This window comes from Acomys minous (assembly GCF_964271855.1).
Source record: "Acomys minous genome assembly, chromosome: 2".
In the NCBI taxonomy this organism is placed as follows: Eukaryota; Metazoa; Chordata; class Mammalia; order Rodentia; family Muridae; genus Acomys; species Acomys minous.
The window spans coordinates 125,110,909-125,128,619 of NC_140484.1; the positions used below are offsets into that span (position 1 = coordinate 125,110,909).

The following is a 17,711-nucleotide window of genomic DNA, read 5'->3' on the forward strand; positions in this document are numbered from 1 at the left end:
CTTCCCCCCCCCCCCCCCCCCCCCCCCGTGGATCTAGAGGATAGGATAATCAGTTGGTATGTGTTTTAGTCATCCTTAACCATCACTGCGGGACCACTTGTTAACTTGTTCTTAAGCCCAGAGGACTCTCTTGTTTCCTAATTTCCTCAGTCACTAAGGCTGCATCTCAACCTACTTCCTGTCACTATAATTAAGAAAGCTGGAGACAAGACTCCTGGATCATAATGGCATTGTCCCCTTAGATTGATGAGTCATAATGTGTTGTTTTATTTGTTCTAGGATATTTTCTGTTTTCCTTCCAAATGGTGTCTCCTTTCTATTCTCAGTCATGTAGCCACGCCTAAGTGAATACCCCTGCATTGTGCTTTATATGTCACATAGAGTTAATAATCCGGCTCCCCTATTGTAACTCACTTACTCTGTCTATTCTTCTCCGTTGCCACCACACTCACTTTTTTTTTACAACCTGGACCATCAAAAGACATGTCTTCATTGGCCCTGTGTTTCTATTCACTGTCCAGTCTTTCTGTCACAAACCTGGCAGCTCAATGACAAATATAATCTTTTGAAAGGCACTCAGCCGTTACATAATATCTTTGTTTTAGAATTCAAATTCTTAGTGTGTCACACTGGAAAGAGGACAGTGTAGCGTTATTTCATAGGAAATAGTTTGATGAAATAATAAAAAAAAAATTCTGAGCCATGAGAATAAATAAAGCAAGCATGACATGGTTACTGTGAATTGTCCTGAAGTTTAATTTAGTTCTTATCTGTATGTCTAGAGAGGTAGATAAATTTCCATTATGAGATTTTTTTTCTGGTTATATACTATAAAATACTCGAAATATTAAGAAAATAAATAGAAACATATCTCAAAGACAAAGAAATAATCTTAGGATCTGAGGATATGTCTGGTTGATGATTATATGATTCAGAAATCATTATTTCATAAAGACTAAAGGTAAATTCATTCAGTGCAGACCTCTGACAATTTTTACTTCAGCAGTTGAAAAAAAATTTTTAATTAATGTAAGCTATGTAAGAATTGGATGTATTTTTTTCCATTCTCAACCTATTCAAGATGACTAAGTCACTTCATTATTGAGATGAGTGGGGCAGCATCAACAGCAGCCTTGCCTCATCAGTTCCTGAAGAAGCTGCAACTACCAACCATGGTATTAAGTAAGTCGTTATTGATAGTTGAATAGTTGTATGTTTGCTGAGTCCTGTGAAGGAAAAGCATCCATTTATTCAGGAGGGAGGGAGCAAGGAAGGGAGGGAAAAATTACCATAGCTTGATGAGTTATCTGAGGAAAGACTGTGGAAGACAATTTGGCAAAGATGAGAGGCAATTTTTGCAAACTGATAGAGTATCCTAGATAAATGTCAAAAACTGATGTTATTAAGAGCTTTGAGGAGGACTTTTTTTTTCCAAGACAGGGTTTCTATGTGTAACCTGGACTCACTTTGTAGACCAGGTTGGCCTCAAACTCATAGTGAACCACCTGCCTCTGCCTCCTGAGTGCTGGGATTAAAAGCATGAATCAATGAGCCAGATGGGAGGTATCTTTTGATGGTTTGAATGAGAATGGCCCCGTAGGCTCAGTGAATGCTTGATTCACAGTTGCTGGAACTGTTTGGGAAGGATTAGGATGTGTGGCTTCATTGGAGGAGTATTCTCTCTCTCTCTCTCTCTCTCTCTCTCTCTCTCTCTCTCTCTCTCTCTCTCTCCTTCATGTTTGGATCAAGATGTGAGCTTTTAGCTACTCCTTTACTCTGTCATCAAAACTGTAAGCCTCATGTAACTTGCCTTGTTCATGGTGGTATATCGCAGCAATAGAAAAGTAAGCAATACAGAAGTGAACTAGGAAAGCCATCAAGGCTAGTATCTTTGGAAATAAAATGGGAGACAATAACGAGGCTCAGTAGGGAGGGAGTTATTGGCCTTCTGGCTATGCTGTGGTCGAGAATTCTAGATAGGGCTGGGAAGATGGCCGTTGGTAAAGTTCTTGCCATGGATGAATGAGTTTAATCTTCTCAACCCCACATTAAAAAGCCAGACAAATGGAATATGTGTATAATACCAGCACCAAGAGGCAGAGAGAGATGGATCCCTGGGGCTCAGTGTGCATTCAGTGTAGATTCCTCAGCAAGTCTCAAGCCTATAGGGGGCCATGTCTCAAAAAGCATGGTATATAGTGGCTGAAAAATGACAGCTGAGCTTGACACCTGGCCTCCAAAATCTGTGTACATGTACATCTACATGCATTTGAACCTGCACATGCACACGTGCCTATACATATACAGAGTAGAAAACAGCACTCAAACTTTGGCCCAGACCTAGTTCTGGGATGGTCATATGCACAGTTCCTACATTAGATAGTAGAATTAGAGTCCTTTAACATGTCAGTCCTCTTGCCAAGAATACATCTTTGGTTTTCATGGTTGATACTCAGGAAAGGTATTAATGATGGCTCTTTTATAACATATTCCATAATTGGATAGTGATGCGAATCCTCGGTGTTATTACAACTATGCAGAAAACCGGGCTCAAGTGATAGAGCTGAGAGCAGCTAGCCAGGCCTGCGGTTAAGAAAGGAAATATACCTACCCAGTGTGTTAAAATACATAATTTAGGTTTCTGATGAGCTCTCCTGCTTGGGCTTGTTTTCTCTGATGCCACGTGCTGCTCTGTACTGCTGCTGTTGGAAATGGCTGTGCCACACTGTCCCTCCGCTTCTGGAGTGGTAGGGGCACTAACAATCTCCTGTCTCTTCATGAACCAGAAGACATTTCTGCCAGATGGATATTCCTGCAACATTAACCTGCCGGTCAGCCCCATGCACTCCATAGCAATGAGAGCATCCATGAAACATAGGTTCCCACCGACTGTAAGCATTAAGCACAAAATCACCCTAACGACATTTGAAAAAGTTTTCTTGAGGAGTATATTGAAAAAAACAAACAAGGCTCTTTCATTTTTATCTTACCAACCCATCCATAGAATTCTCTATAGATATAAATCAATAATGGTTACATAGGGTAACTAAGCTATGTTGAGAAAGCTGTGGGTAGGAAGGAAGTATAGAATGGCAGTCATTTGTAGACAGAAGTATAGAATCAATGGATGATGCTGGGAGCTTGTGGTGCAACCTCAATTAAACTGGCTAGCCTTTCTGCACATCCATTGTCCTCTTCTTGTCTCACCTTATCTAGGGATGGTAGCTTGCCCTGCTAGATAATGCATGGACATAAATCTCAAGATGCTATAAAAGAATGCTCTAATGTCATAGAAACAAAGACAGATACCAATGTCTCTCAATTCACATTCAAGGAGACTGACTAATCTTGCTCACTTCTAAAGCCAGGGCTACTTTATGGGGACGTTATAACCCATTGGAGCAGGCAAGATCTAACTGATGGTTATTGCAGGATTCAGGAAGGTGAAGCATGATTATTCCAGCTCCAAGTGCCATGGTTTTTATACTGAGGAACAGAGACAACCCATGACATACCCATAGTCATATGTCCCATTGGTGTATGCCAAGGAAAGCCTAAGCAGTGGTCCTCAAGTCAGAAGGTACAGCTCCCAGTGTCTCCCAAAGCATCATGGGCTGCAGGCTTACCCTCACACTACAGCCCCTACCTCCACTCTCTGAGCCTGCCAGTAAAATCTTTGAGAGAGAATCACCATAGCAGCAAGGCCTTAACGCTTTCTGACATCTTCATTTTCTTCTCATATCTCCACAGCTATGACAGAAATTAAAATGCCCAGTTTTGGGAAGGAACTTTCAATGTTGAAGAGGAAATCTTCTAGTATGTGTGTTAGGAGTTCAAGGAAAAACAGTTTTGGTATGAGTTGTTCCATTTGTCAAACATTTTTTACTCATGCCTTTGACCCCCACAGTCACTTCCTATTGTAAGCAGGCCAACAGTATCTCCATGTTATAGAGGACTACAAAGCTGTAGGAAAACTCCCCCGTTTCACCTGCTTGTCTTCCTTTCTGTCTTTCTAGAACCTTCTCAGACCTATCACACTTCTATCTCATTTAATTTCCCAACCACCCGAGTCAGCAGGCGCCACTTTCCTTTCTTCATACAGACAAGAAAACTAAGCTTTCTCTAGGTGGAAAATCTACAGTGTGAATCAGTAGTAAATCTAAGATTCAAACTCAAGTCAGTTTTATCATAAATCCCACTTTTAACAACAAAAATCTATGCCAAACAGTATTCCCAATTACTGGGCCAATAAATTTTGCAAATTCTAGTAAGTTTCTATGCAAATTCTGTTTTCTTAGAAGGCTAGTTCTGCTCCATTAAGCAGAACTTGCTTTTTTTTTTTTAAGATTTATTTATTGCATATGAGTGCTTTATCTGCAGAAGAGGGCATCATATAACATTATAGATGGTTGTGAGCCACCATGTGGTTGCTGGGAACTGAACTCAGGACCTCTAGAAGAGCAGGTGGTACCCTTAACCACTGAGCCATTTCTCCAGCCTAGAACTTGCTTTATTGTCATTGTTGTTGTTCAAGATGTAACCTGGTGGATCTGATGTTCGGAGTTAATTCCTGTATTGTATGAAAGGATTGGTTGGAGATTCAGACTGTGGTTTGACTGGAAAATGTACTTCACTTCACACATTTAAGAATTCCCATGTGGTTGCCCAAAACCACTTAGGTTCTTCAGCTTCCCTGAGAAGAAGTCAGGGAAAGCTAGTCAAAATGAACGAACCTAGTTCTCTTTAGAAATGACAGGTCGTGGCAAGAGTGGGGTTGTGAGACACAACCTTAGTTAAAAGGCAACTTGCACAGCTCCCAATGTCTCCCAAAGCATCATTAGCATTTTAAAAGTCATAACTGGGTGCTACACTCTCTCCAGTGTTAGGGACAGAGAAAGTTCCCTTCTTGCCCTCATGGTGCCCATGACTGATGTGCTCAGTATTAGAGACTTACAAGAGATGTACATTCTCTGATTGCCTGGAGTTTGTGGTTAAAATTGGATTCTGATAAACTTGGTTTGTAATCTCTTTGCATCAGTTCTCCCTCTGTTTCTATCACTTCTCCTCTCTCTGTATTTTCTAACACACACACACACACACACACACACACACACACACACACACACACACACGAGGGAGATGAGAGGAGGCAGTGGAAAATTCCACGTTTCCCTTTCAGCTCATAGTCAGGTTGGCAGCCTGAAGGAAAGCTAAGTTGAGGGTTGAAGTAAGAGACAGAGTCTTTATGCAGAAACGCCAGTCTGAGAAGATCCACACTCACAGTCTCTGCCGGTGGCCATGGGCCAGCTCTCTTGACAGCAGAAAGAAATTCAAGTGCATACCTAAGAAGGATGCCATGGTCCTGAAGCAGGTCACCGACACAGCACCCCTCCAGGCATCACTACCTGTAAAGCGTCTGAAATGAAAAATCCCTGACAGAACACAGCTGGCCCCCTTCTGTCAATAAGGCTTTAGCATCCCAGAACAACTAAAGAAATAAGAGGTGGTGTTGGGTATGTTCTGAGCTCCAAGTAAATGAATTTTGTACCATAGGAAAGGATGTCGGCAATGCATTACTTCTTGAATGTAAAGAACAACCAGAGTTCTATGGATGACTCCCTTGTAAATAACTGTTTAAGAGTGTAGTGTAGAGGGAGGGAGGGAGAGAGAACACAATAATATCTTTATAAGTTTTCTAGTGTAAACCATTTATTATCATATATTGATTCCAGGACTCACATTCATGTCTGCGTAAAAGTACATTTCAGTTACGGTATCAGAATGAGCCTTTGTTCACTTGTTTAAAACTGCATGATCGATAGTTGGTGCTTTTAAAAATAAACACTGCTTAGAATAATGAAAACAAAGTACAGTGTGTCAGATTCTCAGAATGGCAGTGTGTAGGAGCAGCAGTGGTTCCCTCATTTCCCAAATGAGAAAACAGTATCTCTAAGCAGATGGGAGATTTTCCTACCCTCTCAGAGCCAGGACTCTAGAAACTCTGCCTCCAGGGTACAGCCTTGAAATTCTAGTTTCTCTTTCCACACTGTAAATAACCAGCGGCCTTTCACAGAGCTTTCATTTGTCCCAGTTTGTCTCCAGCAGCTTGGACCCAACTGTGAGCTTATTCCAGGCGGAGGAGACCTTATACATAAGTAGTTACCATCTAAAAAGTACTCATTACTCCATGCAGGGAGCGGAAGCTTACGGGGCAGGTGCTCTGTTGCAATGACAGGAAAATGAAAATTAGAAGCAGGCTCGAGATGAGGACCCATCCAGTGGCTTTTGGTACCCTAGCAGTATTGGTATTGTATGAGGCCTGTAATCAATGCTGAAGAAACATTGAGGCGTTAGTGAGAGAAAGATGCTCCCCAACCACAACCACAAATGAAACCATTTACTGTTGCTCACCCATCGAGCAGTGATCTGTGATTGTGCCTAGAAGTGAGATACACTGTTAGTGCTACATCCTTCCCATGCATCAATCATCCCTGGGTCCTGATGAAAATGACAGGCATGTCTAAGTAAATAATAGTGTGACCCAGTAGACTGCACACCAATGACATTTATCCCAGCCCCACCGGGAGGGGCTTGAAAGCTCATGTCCTTTGTGTGGCTTAACTCCCACCAGGAGCTTCTCTCAGGTCTGTCTGTGTAGGATCCTTAGGCACATCACAGTGGGACTCTCAGAGCACCTTCTGTGTAGTGCTGGGATGGGTGACTCAGCAGGACAGCAGTGTCTGTTGCTTGGATGTACAGTCGCCAGTATACAGCAATGGCTTTATCAGTTGCTCTCTGAGCGTGTCCATCCTCACAAAGAATAAACTGGAAAAGGATGCTACTGTCAACATCAGCAGCGCTAAAGACTGGGTATGCATTTGTCCTGACGGGACCCACCATGGGAAGAACATTTAAGCTGCTTCACATCAAATTGCATTTTGACTCCCTAAATCAGTTTGAAAAGTAGACTTCAAAATGTACAGGTGAGTAAGCAGAGTCTTAGTCATTTCCTGTGGCCTCGTAAACAGCACGATTAATCCCGAAAGCTGGCCTCCTCGCCCCGAGCTCTACTCTGCTCTGCTCTCTGTTCCCTCTGCTAGCTGACAGCCGTAAGACCACTGCATGAAGTCAAGACTGTAAGGGATGGGCTGTCCCCTCAGCTCACCTGGGAGGGCCTGATCCCTTACGCCTTCTCTCAGAAGCACACTGCCTGAGTCAAGGGTGCAAGCCTCTAGGTGTCACTAAACTCTGGTAGATTAAGCAGAATATGCGTGCCTCCTTTGTATGCTGGGTTTTCTTGTTCACCCTTGACAAATTGCAAAGGAAATTAAAGTATGGCAGAACACACACACACACACGCACGCACTCACGCACGCATACACTGTGTAATGTGTGCTGTTCACACCTCACTGTTTCCTGAGTGTCCTTCACTGTTGAGATAACACTGACAGATGAGGCCACTAATACAACAGGAAACAGCAGGAGCATTAAATTTGGACATTGTCTGAGTTCTAAATTACTATGGATTTGTAGGAGGATCTTGTGGGTCATTTAATGTTCACCAAGATGGGACCAAGAATCCCACCCTGTGGCCACCTTTGGCTTCTTCTGGTTTGGCCTGGTAGCTATACTTTATAAGTGAGGGAGATGCTAACTCAGACAGTTTTGGAAATGGACACAGCTTCCCATCTACTTGACCCTCGAAGAGCTTATGGTGTTTGCAAATAATGAACAAGCAGAGGTTATGAATTAAACATAAAAACAAGGAATGACAGTCACTACCAAGAGCCAATCGTTCTGATCCATGAGCTCTCTGGAAATCTTCCCAACGTATCACAAGGTAGGCACCATCATTATTGCCATTTTGGTTATAAGAAAATTGAGCCAAGAAAGGTTAATAACTATCCCAGTGATGCATAGCTGGTAAACGCCTGGGCCAAGATTTTCATACCATCTATGTATTCCACATGATAAGGTTTCTGATATTATCATCCACCATGTTAAAATTGTGGGTGGGGGGACCCTAAAGTGCCAAATGTGTGATTACAATTAGAAACAATTAGATTTATTAATTTATTAAGTGCTTAGTGAATTTTATTGTGACATATACGCTAAGGACATTTTCTACAGGACATATTTTTCTGTAAGAACTGAGTTTAGAAAGATTCGGCGCATCACGTCTGTCCATTCAGTCTACACTGATCCACGTGACTGCCACAGCATGCTGGGAAGGGCTCACTTTGAACCCGAAAGCCCCGCAGTCCCTGAACTGCCCTAGCCACAGCTCTTCCTGCCTGCCAGTGAGCGCCATTGATCACTGCTGCCTCTGCTGATGGCTTTCTCTACTTCCTTTACAACTCCACAGGTTCGCTCATTTCATTTTTTTGAGGTTGGTATACAAAACAACAGGTTTCGTTATGTCGCCTCCGTACACGGTTATTATCGCATTTTGTTTATGGCTTCTTCTTGCTCCTCCCTCAGCATCTGGTTCCCTTCCTCCCTCCGCACAGTCTCTCCTTTGCTTCCTGTACAGTTGGGTTTATATGTCTAAGAATATAGGGGGAAACCACGAAGGTACCCGGGCTTCTCATGCACAGAGGACAAGGTTCAGTGCAGCCAGTGTTTCCCGACAGCCTCTGAGCACACCACTTACGAGTTCGTTTTCACTGCTCTCCTGTGAGTTAACAAAGGCACAAGAAGTATGAAATGATTTACAGTTTCAGCACTCACTGGCTGCCTTGTGCAAACGAAGCAGTGCAGGGTAAAGTGTTGCTTTCTTACAGGAGCGCCCAACCTTAGCATTATCATGCTTAACATCCTTGTAGTGTCACATTCTGGAAGCAAATCCATTCAGGTTCTGTCTTGCTCCAAGCCAGATGGTGTAAAGATTAGCATGTTTTTAAAAATACCTCAGTTGAAAGTTCTCATGAGGTTTGAAATCAAGAGTGTTAGCAATTTGACTGAAAAATGCCCCAAAGGTGAAGTCGGGGTTGGGATGCAGGGGGAAACATTTAAAGGAGAAACTGGGTTAATAAGGAAGGTGTATTACTTGTTTGTGTTTTAGCTTGCTGACTCGATTTCCAACACTTTGATAAGACGCAAAGATTGGCATCTCACTGTCCCTGAAGATGTTTATTTCTAAAGCATTTCTAACTATAAGCTTGTCATATCTTTATCAATGTGTAAACATGCACTTTCTCCACCCCTACCCCAGTTGTGTCTGTAAACCTATTGCTTGCATATTGCCTAAATCATATGAATCTCTGCTTTCACTCTCAAAAGGTAAAAGATAAGTACCTTTAAAAGAAGCTTTGTGGTTGAGATAAGTGTCAAAATGCCAAGTCAAGACTAGGATAGGGGCTAGGTAAGGCAGTATAAGTTATGGGCTACAGAGAACTTAAACACTGGACAATACTACAGAAGGGAAGGGGCAAACAATATAAGAACATGGCAGAAATTATTCAGGGTAACTAATGAGCCATACAACAATGCAAATGAACTTTTATTATTTTGGCAAATATCCTGTCATAATACATGCTGCAGTAGCTCGATCCTAATGAGACCCTATGAGAGCTGACATGCTTGTGTGTAGGCTAAGTGTCAGGATTGTTCCCAGTGCATGGCATGCCTGAGTTGAAGAAAACTAACAGAGTCTAGAAGGCAATACAGGCAGCAAAGTGGTTTGCAAGTGGAAGTAATTTAACAATAAAAAAAAAAGTCTGAGCATTGAGCGCTTGCTTTTGGAAAAGGAGTTAGACATGTGCTACTTTCTCTTGCAAAATTCCTCTTGCCAAATATCGAGCACTGTCGGTTTCTTTACTTGCAGCTATTTGACAACCATGTTTATCTAATGATTCGGCTCCTTCCCCATTCACCAATCAGTTACTCAGAGAACGTGCTGTGTGTGTGTGCTCTTCTTATTACGTAATTCTCTCCGGACTAACAGATTCCACATTGTGAATAGGGACTTCCTACAGTGGAACATGGGCTCTTCCTAAGGGGCTCAGCCTAGCGGAAACAGGTAACCACACATGATGGCGTGAGGGAAACAGGTAACCACACATGATGGCGTGAGAGAAGGAATAACATAGGTCAGGGGACAGATGGGGGGAGGTGCTGACTGGCCGATGCTGTGGGAATAGACTTGGTGGAATTTTGCTTTTCCATCTTTCAAGTCCTCATGGTTGGGAAGCAGGGTCCTAGGTCTCCCTGAAAGTCAGTGGCACCCAGGCCTAATATTTATCTTCAGAGAGTAATCATGTGACATGGGTCAGTGAGTTTTTTCTCTACATGGTGGAAATATATGCCTATAATCCTAGCACTCAGAAGGCTGAGACAGGAGGAACACAAGTCCAAATTCAAGGAGGAAGAGTACATATACATAGTGAATCCCATGGCTGCCTGAATTATATAACAAGATCTATTTTTAAAACATAAAAACAAAGTGCTGATGGGGGCTATATGATTATTATGTAAACTGTTGGCCAGTACCTCTAATTATGGTGCCATACTGATTCATTCGACAATGTGCACACAGGCAGTAAGACATTTACATCATGAAAAGCAGTGCAGGCCTCAAACCTGAAGACATGGGGCTAGTTAAGTGAATGAGTATAACCATAAAATGCTCTTAAGGAAATCATATTTACAGATTTGGTAGGAAGTAGTTAGCCATCCATGCCATAGTACTTAAAAAGAAGAAAGTCATCTTAGCACCATACATAGATTCAGTGCGTGCGTGTGTGGTCATATGCTCACAAACACACCCACAAGCATTCCCATAGGCCTGCAGAGGCCTTCCTGTCTCCCTTCTGTGTTTATACAGTTGAGGTTACTTTTTATGATATCTGTAGGCTTCGTTTCATTACCTAGAAAAAGAGATGCCCACAAAGCACCGCATGGACTGGGTGCAGTGAGGTTCATTATAAATGTCAGTTGATTCTTCTACGTAGTTTAAAAAAAAAAAAAAACGCAGCTTGCTCAAGTTGGTTTAAATCTGCAGACAGCATCACACCAAGGCTCATAAGTCTTTTTCCTTGGAATGAAATGTAACGTTTTAGAGCAAAGTCAATAGATTTTCGATGTACTATGTGATTAAGTCTGTATTTGGCTTATTTAACTGTTTAAGGATGAATTATTAACAGGAAGTCTGCCAAATATTGGTACTTCCAGTCTGTACTTTAGCATCGGAAATTACTGACCAACTATTATGGGCTGTTTCCATCTTCAGAGTACAGACTTCTGTCTTTCCCATTCAGAACTTAGTATTCTGCTAGCTATTGACAAGTCTTGTAGGGAAAGCCGTCTTACAGTTATCAGTAAATGCTACATGATGTGAAATCAAGGTTGGCTTCATGGAACTTCTTAATTATAAACAACTTGAAACACAAAGCTGGAGAGATGGCTCAGTACTTAAGAATACTTGCTACGTTACGAGAAAACCCTAACCCTAGTGTGTACTCTGTACTTATATAATAGTCTCTCTCTCTATCACACGCTCTCTCTCTCTCTCTCCCTCTCTCCCTCTCTCTTTCACACACACACACACACACACACACACACACATACACACACACGAGTAGATACAACTGAAATTAATAGATTGTATCCATTTCAATATCCTAGTAATGATGACAGGCTACAGTTTTGAGAAGAGGGGGAACTGAGTAAGGGTTAATGGAATCTTAAACTTCTCACAAGTTGGAGGTGTTGTGACTCTACATTCTCTGGGTAGTTTTTGGAAAGTAACTGATCTCTCCTTTTCTTCCTGTGAATTTGTGAGTAAGAAGCACTAGTAAGCAGACCTGCTGTTCTGAGGGTGCGCATCTACCTCGTATGTGGTAAATGAACGAACAACAGTGGGGATCTTGTCTATTTAGCATGCCTAACTCTCAGAAGACATAGAACCAAACTAAACCTGTTTCCCCCATTCCCAGATTACGCTCGATTTGAGGCCAAAATCCATGACCTACGAGAGCAGATGATGAACCACAGCATGAGCTCCGGGTCCGGATCCCTGCGAACCAATCAGAAGCGCTCCCTGTATGTCAGGTAGGCATTGGAACATTTCTGACTCAGATTTACTGGTCCTGAGCTACTGGGACACAAATGCCATGCCTATGTTCCAATTAGCCCATGTTTGTCAGTGTACTTCTGTTCAAAGGCTTTGTATTTAACCATTTTGAAGTAATTTTTGAAATTTTATCAGGCTAAAACTCTTCCCTACTTTTATCTTTTGATTTTTTTTTCTCTTGGAAATTAAAGGTGAGAGGTCTGCGCTTGTGTCACTCAAGTCGACAAATTCTAGAACTTTCTTTGTGCTAGAAACACAAGTATATACCATACCCAACTCTCAAGTTATTACTTAATAATATTAAAAAATATTAAAGTGTAGCATGGGTTGCAATTATGGCAAAGCTTGAATGCATAGACTGTAGCTCTAGACATTTGCCTGCAGTCAGTCTTGGAAGAAAATATTCTTTACTACTTCCTGACCCTTCAGAGTTTGAGTGTGTTAGCATCCATGCATTTATTATAAATCAGCTGCTCTGTCAAGGAGTTGTGTGTGTTGGTGGTTGTTCTGAAAGTTTTAGTAAAAATACTTTCTCCTGAAGAATTTCAGTACCAGTTGTTTCTTGGACCATACTATTTCATTGTTTCCTGCCTGGCTGAAGCTCATTAAGTAGCCTGCATGGTGCCTCACATCTATAATCTCAGTACTTAGGAGACCACCACAAGTTTCAGACTAACCTGAGATATAGTAAGTTCCAGGCCAGCCTTGGCCGTGGAATGAGTGAATTCAAAATGCCTGTTAGCGTTTTTATTGTGTGAGAAGCTCTTGAATGAGATATGTAGACACTCAAATATAACATGACCCACCTACTAGTACCAGCTCCTGTATTATATCTAATTTCATCTCTCTCTCTCTCTCTCTCTCTCTCTCTCTCTCTCTCTCTCTCTGTGTGTGTGTGTGTGTGTGTGTGTGTGTATGTCCTTCTACCATGTGGGTTCTGGGGACTGAACTATGATCTTCAGGCTAGGAAGTAAGCTTCATTATCCACTGAGCTATTTTGTCAACACCAGACTTTTCTAAAAAAATTTATTTATTATAATTTATTCACTTACATCTCAGTTTTTATCCCCTTGCTCTTATCTTCCCGTTCCCACCTTCCTTCCCTCTTTGGCCATATTCCCCTACCCTAGGCCTCTGACAGAAGGGGGCCTCCTCCCCCACCAGACGATGATAGCCTATCAGGTCTCATCCAGATAGCCTGCTTCCCTCCCTTTCCTCTGTGATCAAATTGGAGGCACCAGAGTTCATGTCATAGGTAGCCCCCACTGGAGACGAATGCATGAGATTTCAGAGAGGTAACCCACCAAGTGAAGACACAGCAGCAAAATGAGTCTCCAAGGCCAAGTGGTTGAAGAAATAAAGGCCAGGCATAGAGTAAGAGCTGAGGACAAGAGCTCACAAGAGCTCCTGGCCTTGTTCTTGCACAGTGTGGTAAAATAGATCAACAAAGGAAGTAAGGATGTAAAATGGACTAGCAAAGCCCAGAGTCTTTACCAAAAACGGTCCCTGGAGTCACTTGCCATATCTGGAGCATGCTAACAGGAACTGAACCAAATTTGTCTGTGTTTATTTTAGAACATCAACTACTCATTCTCTGAAAATAAATGAGTAGCAGCGTTTCTTCTATTGTATGTGTGGTTTCTGTGTGTGTGTGTGTGCATGTGCACGCATGCGTGCACACGTGCGTGCATGTATAAGGTGATGGTTGTGTCTTTCTAGTCTAGAAATAACGTCTTGCAGTATAGTTTTTTTCATTTTACTTACCTTACTTTGAAGGCTGGAGGGAACCTTATGTCTTGCCAGGTCTGCTCTGAGGAACAAGAAAACACATTTGCCTGGGATCCCACAGCTGCTATGACAGTCAACTCTCCCACCAGCCCTACATTTCTCCCACATTGTTCCGTCTCCTTCCATCTTAGTTCATGGATTCAGGCTGTTGAGTGTATTTTAGCTGTGGTTGCCAGTCTGTTCTGCCCAGTATTGTGCTAGGTGCTGAGAGGAGTGAGAAGTAAAATTCAAGCACACTACTTTGAAGTCATATAGGATATGTGATTGGGCTTTCCCTGATATTATCCATGTATTTGAATGAAGTAAAAATGTAAGTCAGAAAGTTCACAAAATTTTTAGCTAAGATAAACAATTTCAATATTCGCCTAGTTCATAGAACTTCTACTCTGCCTCTTCTGTCTCTGTCTGTCTGCCTCTCAATCTCTCTCTCTCTCTCTCTCTCTCTCTCTCTCTCTCTCTCTCACACACACACACACACACACACACACACACACACACACACACAGCTTTGGCTCTGGCCCCGTTGGAGAGAGTACATCATCTTAAGAGCGTGCCAAAGCTGGCCTTATCTGTCCGGTAGACACGATCCTCCCAAGTGGTAGCACTTTGCTTCCCTCGACTCTTGAAATGAGAGACTCAGCAGTGCCAGAGTCAAGCAGAGCTTTAAGACTGGCTCAGAAGTCTCAATCTAGTTGGAATTGTTTTACTTTTAATCTGTGTGAGGCACTGGAAGCCTTGCACAAATGAATTTTGATTGACATTCATAACACTGCACATGTTGTACAGGACTGATTGAGGTGTGTTTGGGCTATTTGACTTTTAAATTTCCTGCATTGTGAAAAGCTATAATTGTAGAACCTTAACAACCAAGGAACTTGCCTGGGCAGCTTGTAAGAGAGCCTGGATTCCAATCCTAGTAGCACAAAAAGAAAGAAACTGAAATGTTAAAGATCAAATTCAGTAATTTCAGAGCATTTGGATAAGTACTTTATTAGCTTTCCAGTAGAGGCGGATTTGTTGCATGTCATCAAGGCTTTCCATATGGACCGAAGAAGCAAGCAGGTGCCTAGGTGGAGTGACTGTGAATTCATCTGTGCAAAGATGGCCTTCACTTCTGCCCATCAGCCAGTAAAAAGGTAGTTTCCAAAGAACATGGCTTTCCCTGCTGTTAAGAGAACTATAGTCAGAGAGGGAGGATTTTTAGCTCCAATAGAAGCACTGATGTCTAGAGAAGTTTCCTTAAAAATTGCTAAACACATCAAGATCACTGGGAGAAGGCAGGAAAGAGAAACACAGATACGTATAGCCACTGTGTGGGAGGCCACATTAAACAAAATTCTGGCCTATGTTCATTTGTTAATAAAGGATATTGAGACTGCCAGCGAGTAACCTCCTTGTTATGAACTAGGGTTTAAAAATCAGTATTCCAAAGGCTGTACTTGACTCACTTAGTCATGAAGCATCATTTAAATACCCGTTCTGCCCCTAAACCTGTAACAGGAGCCAAGACCTTAGCAGAAAATCACGCCCCCTGCCTGTAGGAAACTCACCATCTGGTGGGAACCAGGAACAACAGTGAAATGTTTTGGCTACCTCAAGTCTTCAGGTAGCCATAGTAACCTCTGCAATTTCTACTGCACAATATTTGAGTTGCTGCTTCAAAAACATTTAAAAATATTTTGACCCAAAGAATGAAGGTCATTCATTCTTCCTCATGGCCCTGTAAACAGAAACATGCATGAAAAGTAAAGAACTTTGACATTAATCAGTACTCTCTTATTTATATATAGCACGTACCTCATTATTTTCCATTCTGTGCAATCAGTCTCTCTGTGCTGAGTGATGGTCACAACAGATTGACTTGATTTAATAACTTATCAGTGGATCATGATTCATCGCTTACAGATACAGAGAAGGGTTCCATATCAACAATTTAGTACCCAGTCAAGCAGGAAAAAGTACTTTCCTTACATTAGCAACACAGTAGCCCAGGGATCCCAGGTGCTTGCTGGTGTAGCCAGTTTGGAAAGAATCCTGAAAAGAATTCAGTAAAAGTCACACACTACAGTCACAGCGTGGCCGTTGCACGTTCTCATAGATAGCAGCAATGCCACACTTCATGATTTCTCCTACAGCCCCTCTGCTTTTTGTGTGTGTATCTTTATTGTACTGAAAGGTTTTGTTTTGGTTTTTTTGGTTTTTGTTGTTTGGGTTGTTTTGTTTTGTTTTTGGTAAAGCGATTTTTGTTTTATGGTCTGTATATAATGTGACCAATGGACTGAATGTGGTTCCCCTGTCCCGTTCCTTCCAAACACTGTGTATAAAACACCTCTCTTACTGCTGTGATAAAGTACCCTGACAAAGGCAACCTCAGGGAGAAAGGGTTTATTTTTCCGTCACAGTTTTAAGATACAGCTCATTGTCGTTACAAGACCCTCACATTACTGCCATAGCCCGGAAACAAAGAGTGATGAATGTTCTTATTTATCTGGCCCCCTCCCCCGATGCAGCCTCTAGCCTATGGAATAATGATGTTTACAATCAATAAACTCAATCTAGACAATCCCTCACAGGCATGCCCCGAGGCCCTTCTCCCTATTAATCCTGGATGCTGTCACGTTGGCAGTATTAATGACTACACATTGAGTCACTCCTGTCTTGATTTTTCTCCTCAATAAGCATACTGTTTGCATTTGCCCACAGTGTGCCACTCGGCAATAGATGTTAAGGATGCAAAGAGGAATGAGAGCCATAGGTTTCTTCTCCCAAACCTGCATGGTCTAAATCTGTTGGTAATTTATCAGCTATGCAGAACATTTTTCTAAGGATTGTTTCCTCATAACTAATATGTTGCACGCCTTACAATTATAATCCTATTTTAATAGATTCGGAGGAAGAGTTGTCGAATGGACGCGCCATCGAATTGCAGCCTACAAATTCCAGTTAGCGCCTTCATTTTATCAAGTTTTTAATGCTTGGTATAAAGAAGTTTCCTTAATAAGCATTTATTAAGTGAATGAAATCTGCATCTATCTTTCCTTTGAAAATGTAGCCAGAGTATCTGAACAAGCTGGTGGCAGTTAATTACCAGCTGGGGACAACAAGTGCTTAAAGTCCATCTGTATCTTCAAGATGCAAGCACTGCCTGCCAGCACTGCAATTCCAGGAAAGATACAATGTTTCCAGGACTACAGCCTACTTAATTTGTCCCCCAAACTCTCTGACTCCATTTAAAATAAGATCTAATTAATAATAGAATTAGACATACACACAGAGAGACTTGTTAGAGAGATAAGACCAAGGTCTCAGGAAAGTTGGCCTTTCTGTTCTAGGAGACAAAGCCTGGCTGTTGTGTTAGTGATGGGTTTGAGAAAACAAATACCATCCAGAACACTTTTATTTGATGGACTTTTATTTGGAGGAAAGATTATTTCTATATTATTAATTACGGTAAATCAGGAACACTATATCCTAGTATCCCTTCACATAGGTAGAAGATTTTTGAATGCTAGGCATTTTCCTCTGAATAACAGCAGAGATTTCTACTCGCTATTCCACGGACCCACTGGCCATAACCTAGTCATGGTGGGAAAGAGAGTTGTATAGTGGTAGCCTAGAGCCTCTTTTCGTTGGCACAGCCATGTGCAACCTCACCTGATGATGGACTCTGCCAAAAGATATAAAGCAAGGCCATGCCATCTGTGTACTCTGATACAGGGCGGAATTTGTCTCCTTTCTTCCAGCTTTCCTACTCTCCCTGGAGCGGGTTGCAGTCAACTATGTGCAAACTGCTACTGAGTACTTGGCATAGCATTAGCTGATGTTTATGTTGACCCTCATTCCCTGACTT

At 42.0% G+C, this 17,711-nt stretch overlaps 1 protein-coding gene across 31 annotated transcripts in view; it reads left to right on the forward strand.

Moving 5' to 3' along the window:
• DLG2 (discs large MAGUK scaffold protein 2) overlaps positions 1-17,711 on the forward strand; it is a gene marked incomplete at its 3' end in the record, with an annotated part of 1,901,401 nt that overhangs the window by 1,747,331 nt on the left and 136,359 nt on the right. For 30 of the 31 annotated variants that reach the window (XM_084767719.1, XM_084767691.1, XM_084767717.1 and 27 more), the window contains one exon: positions 11,937-12,051. In XM_084767719.1, coding sequence (XP_084623845.1) covers positions 11,937-12,051 — 115 coding nt within the window. Of the gene's footprint in view, positions 1-11,936; positions 12,056-17,711 lie in introns of those variants that run through there. The other variant, XM_084767712.1, reaches the window with a different exon arrangement.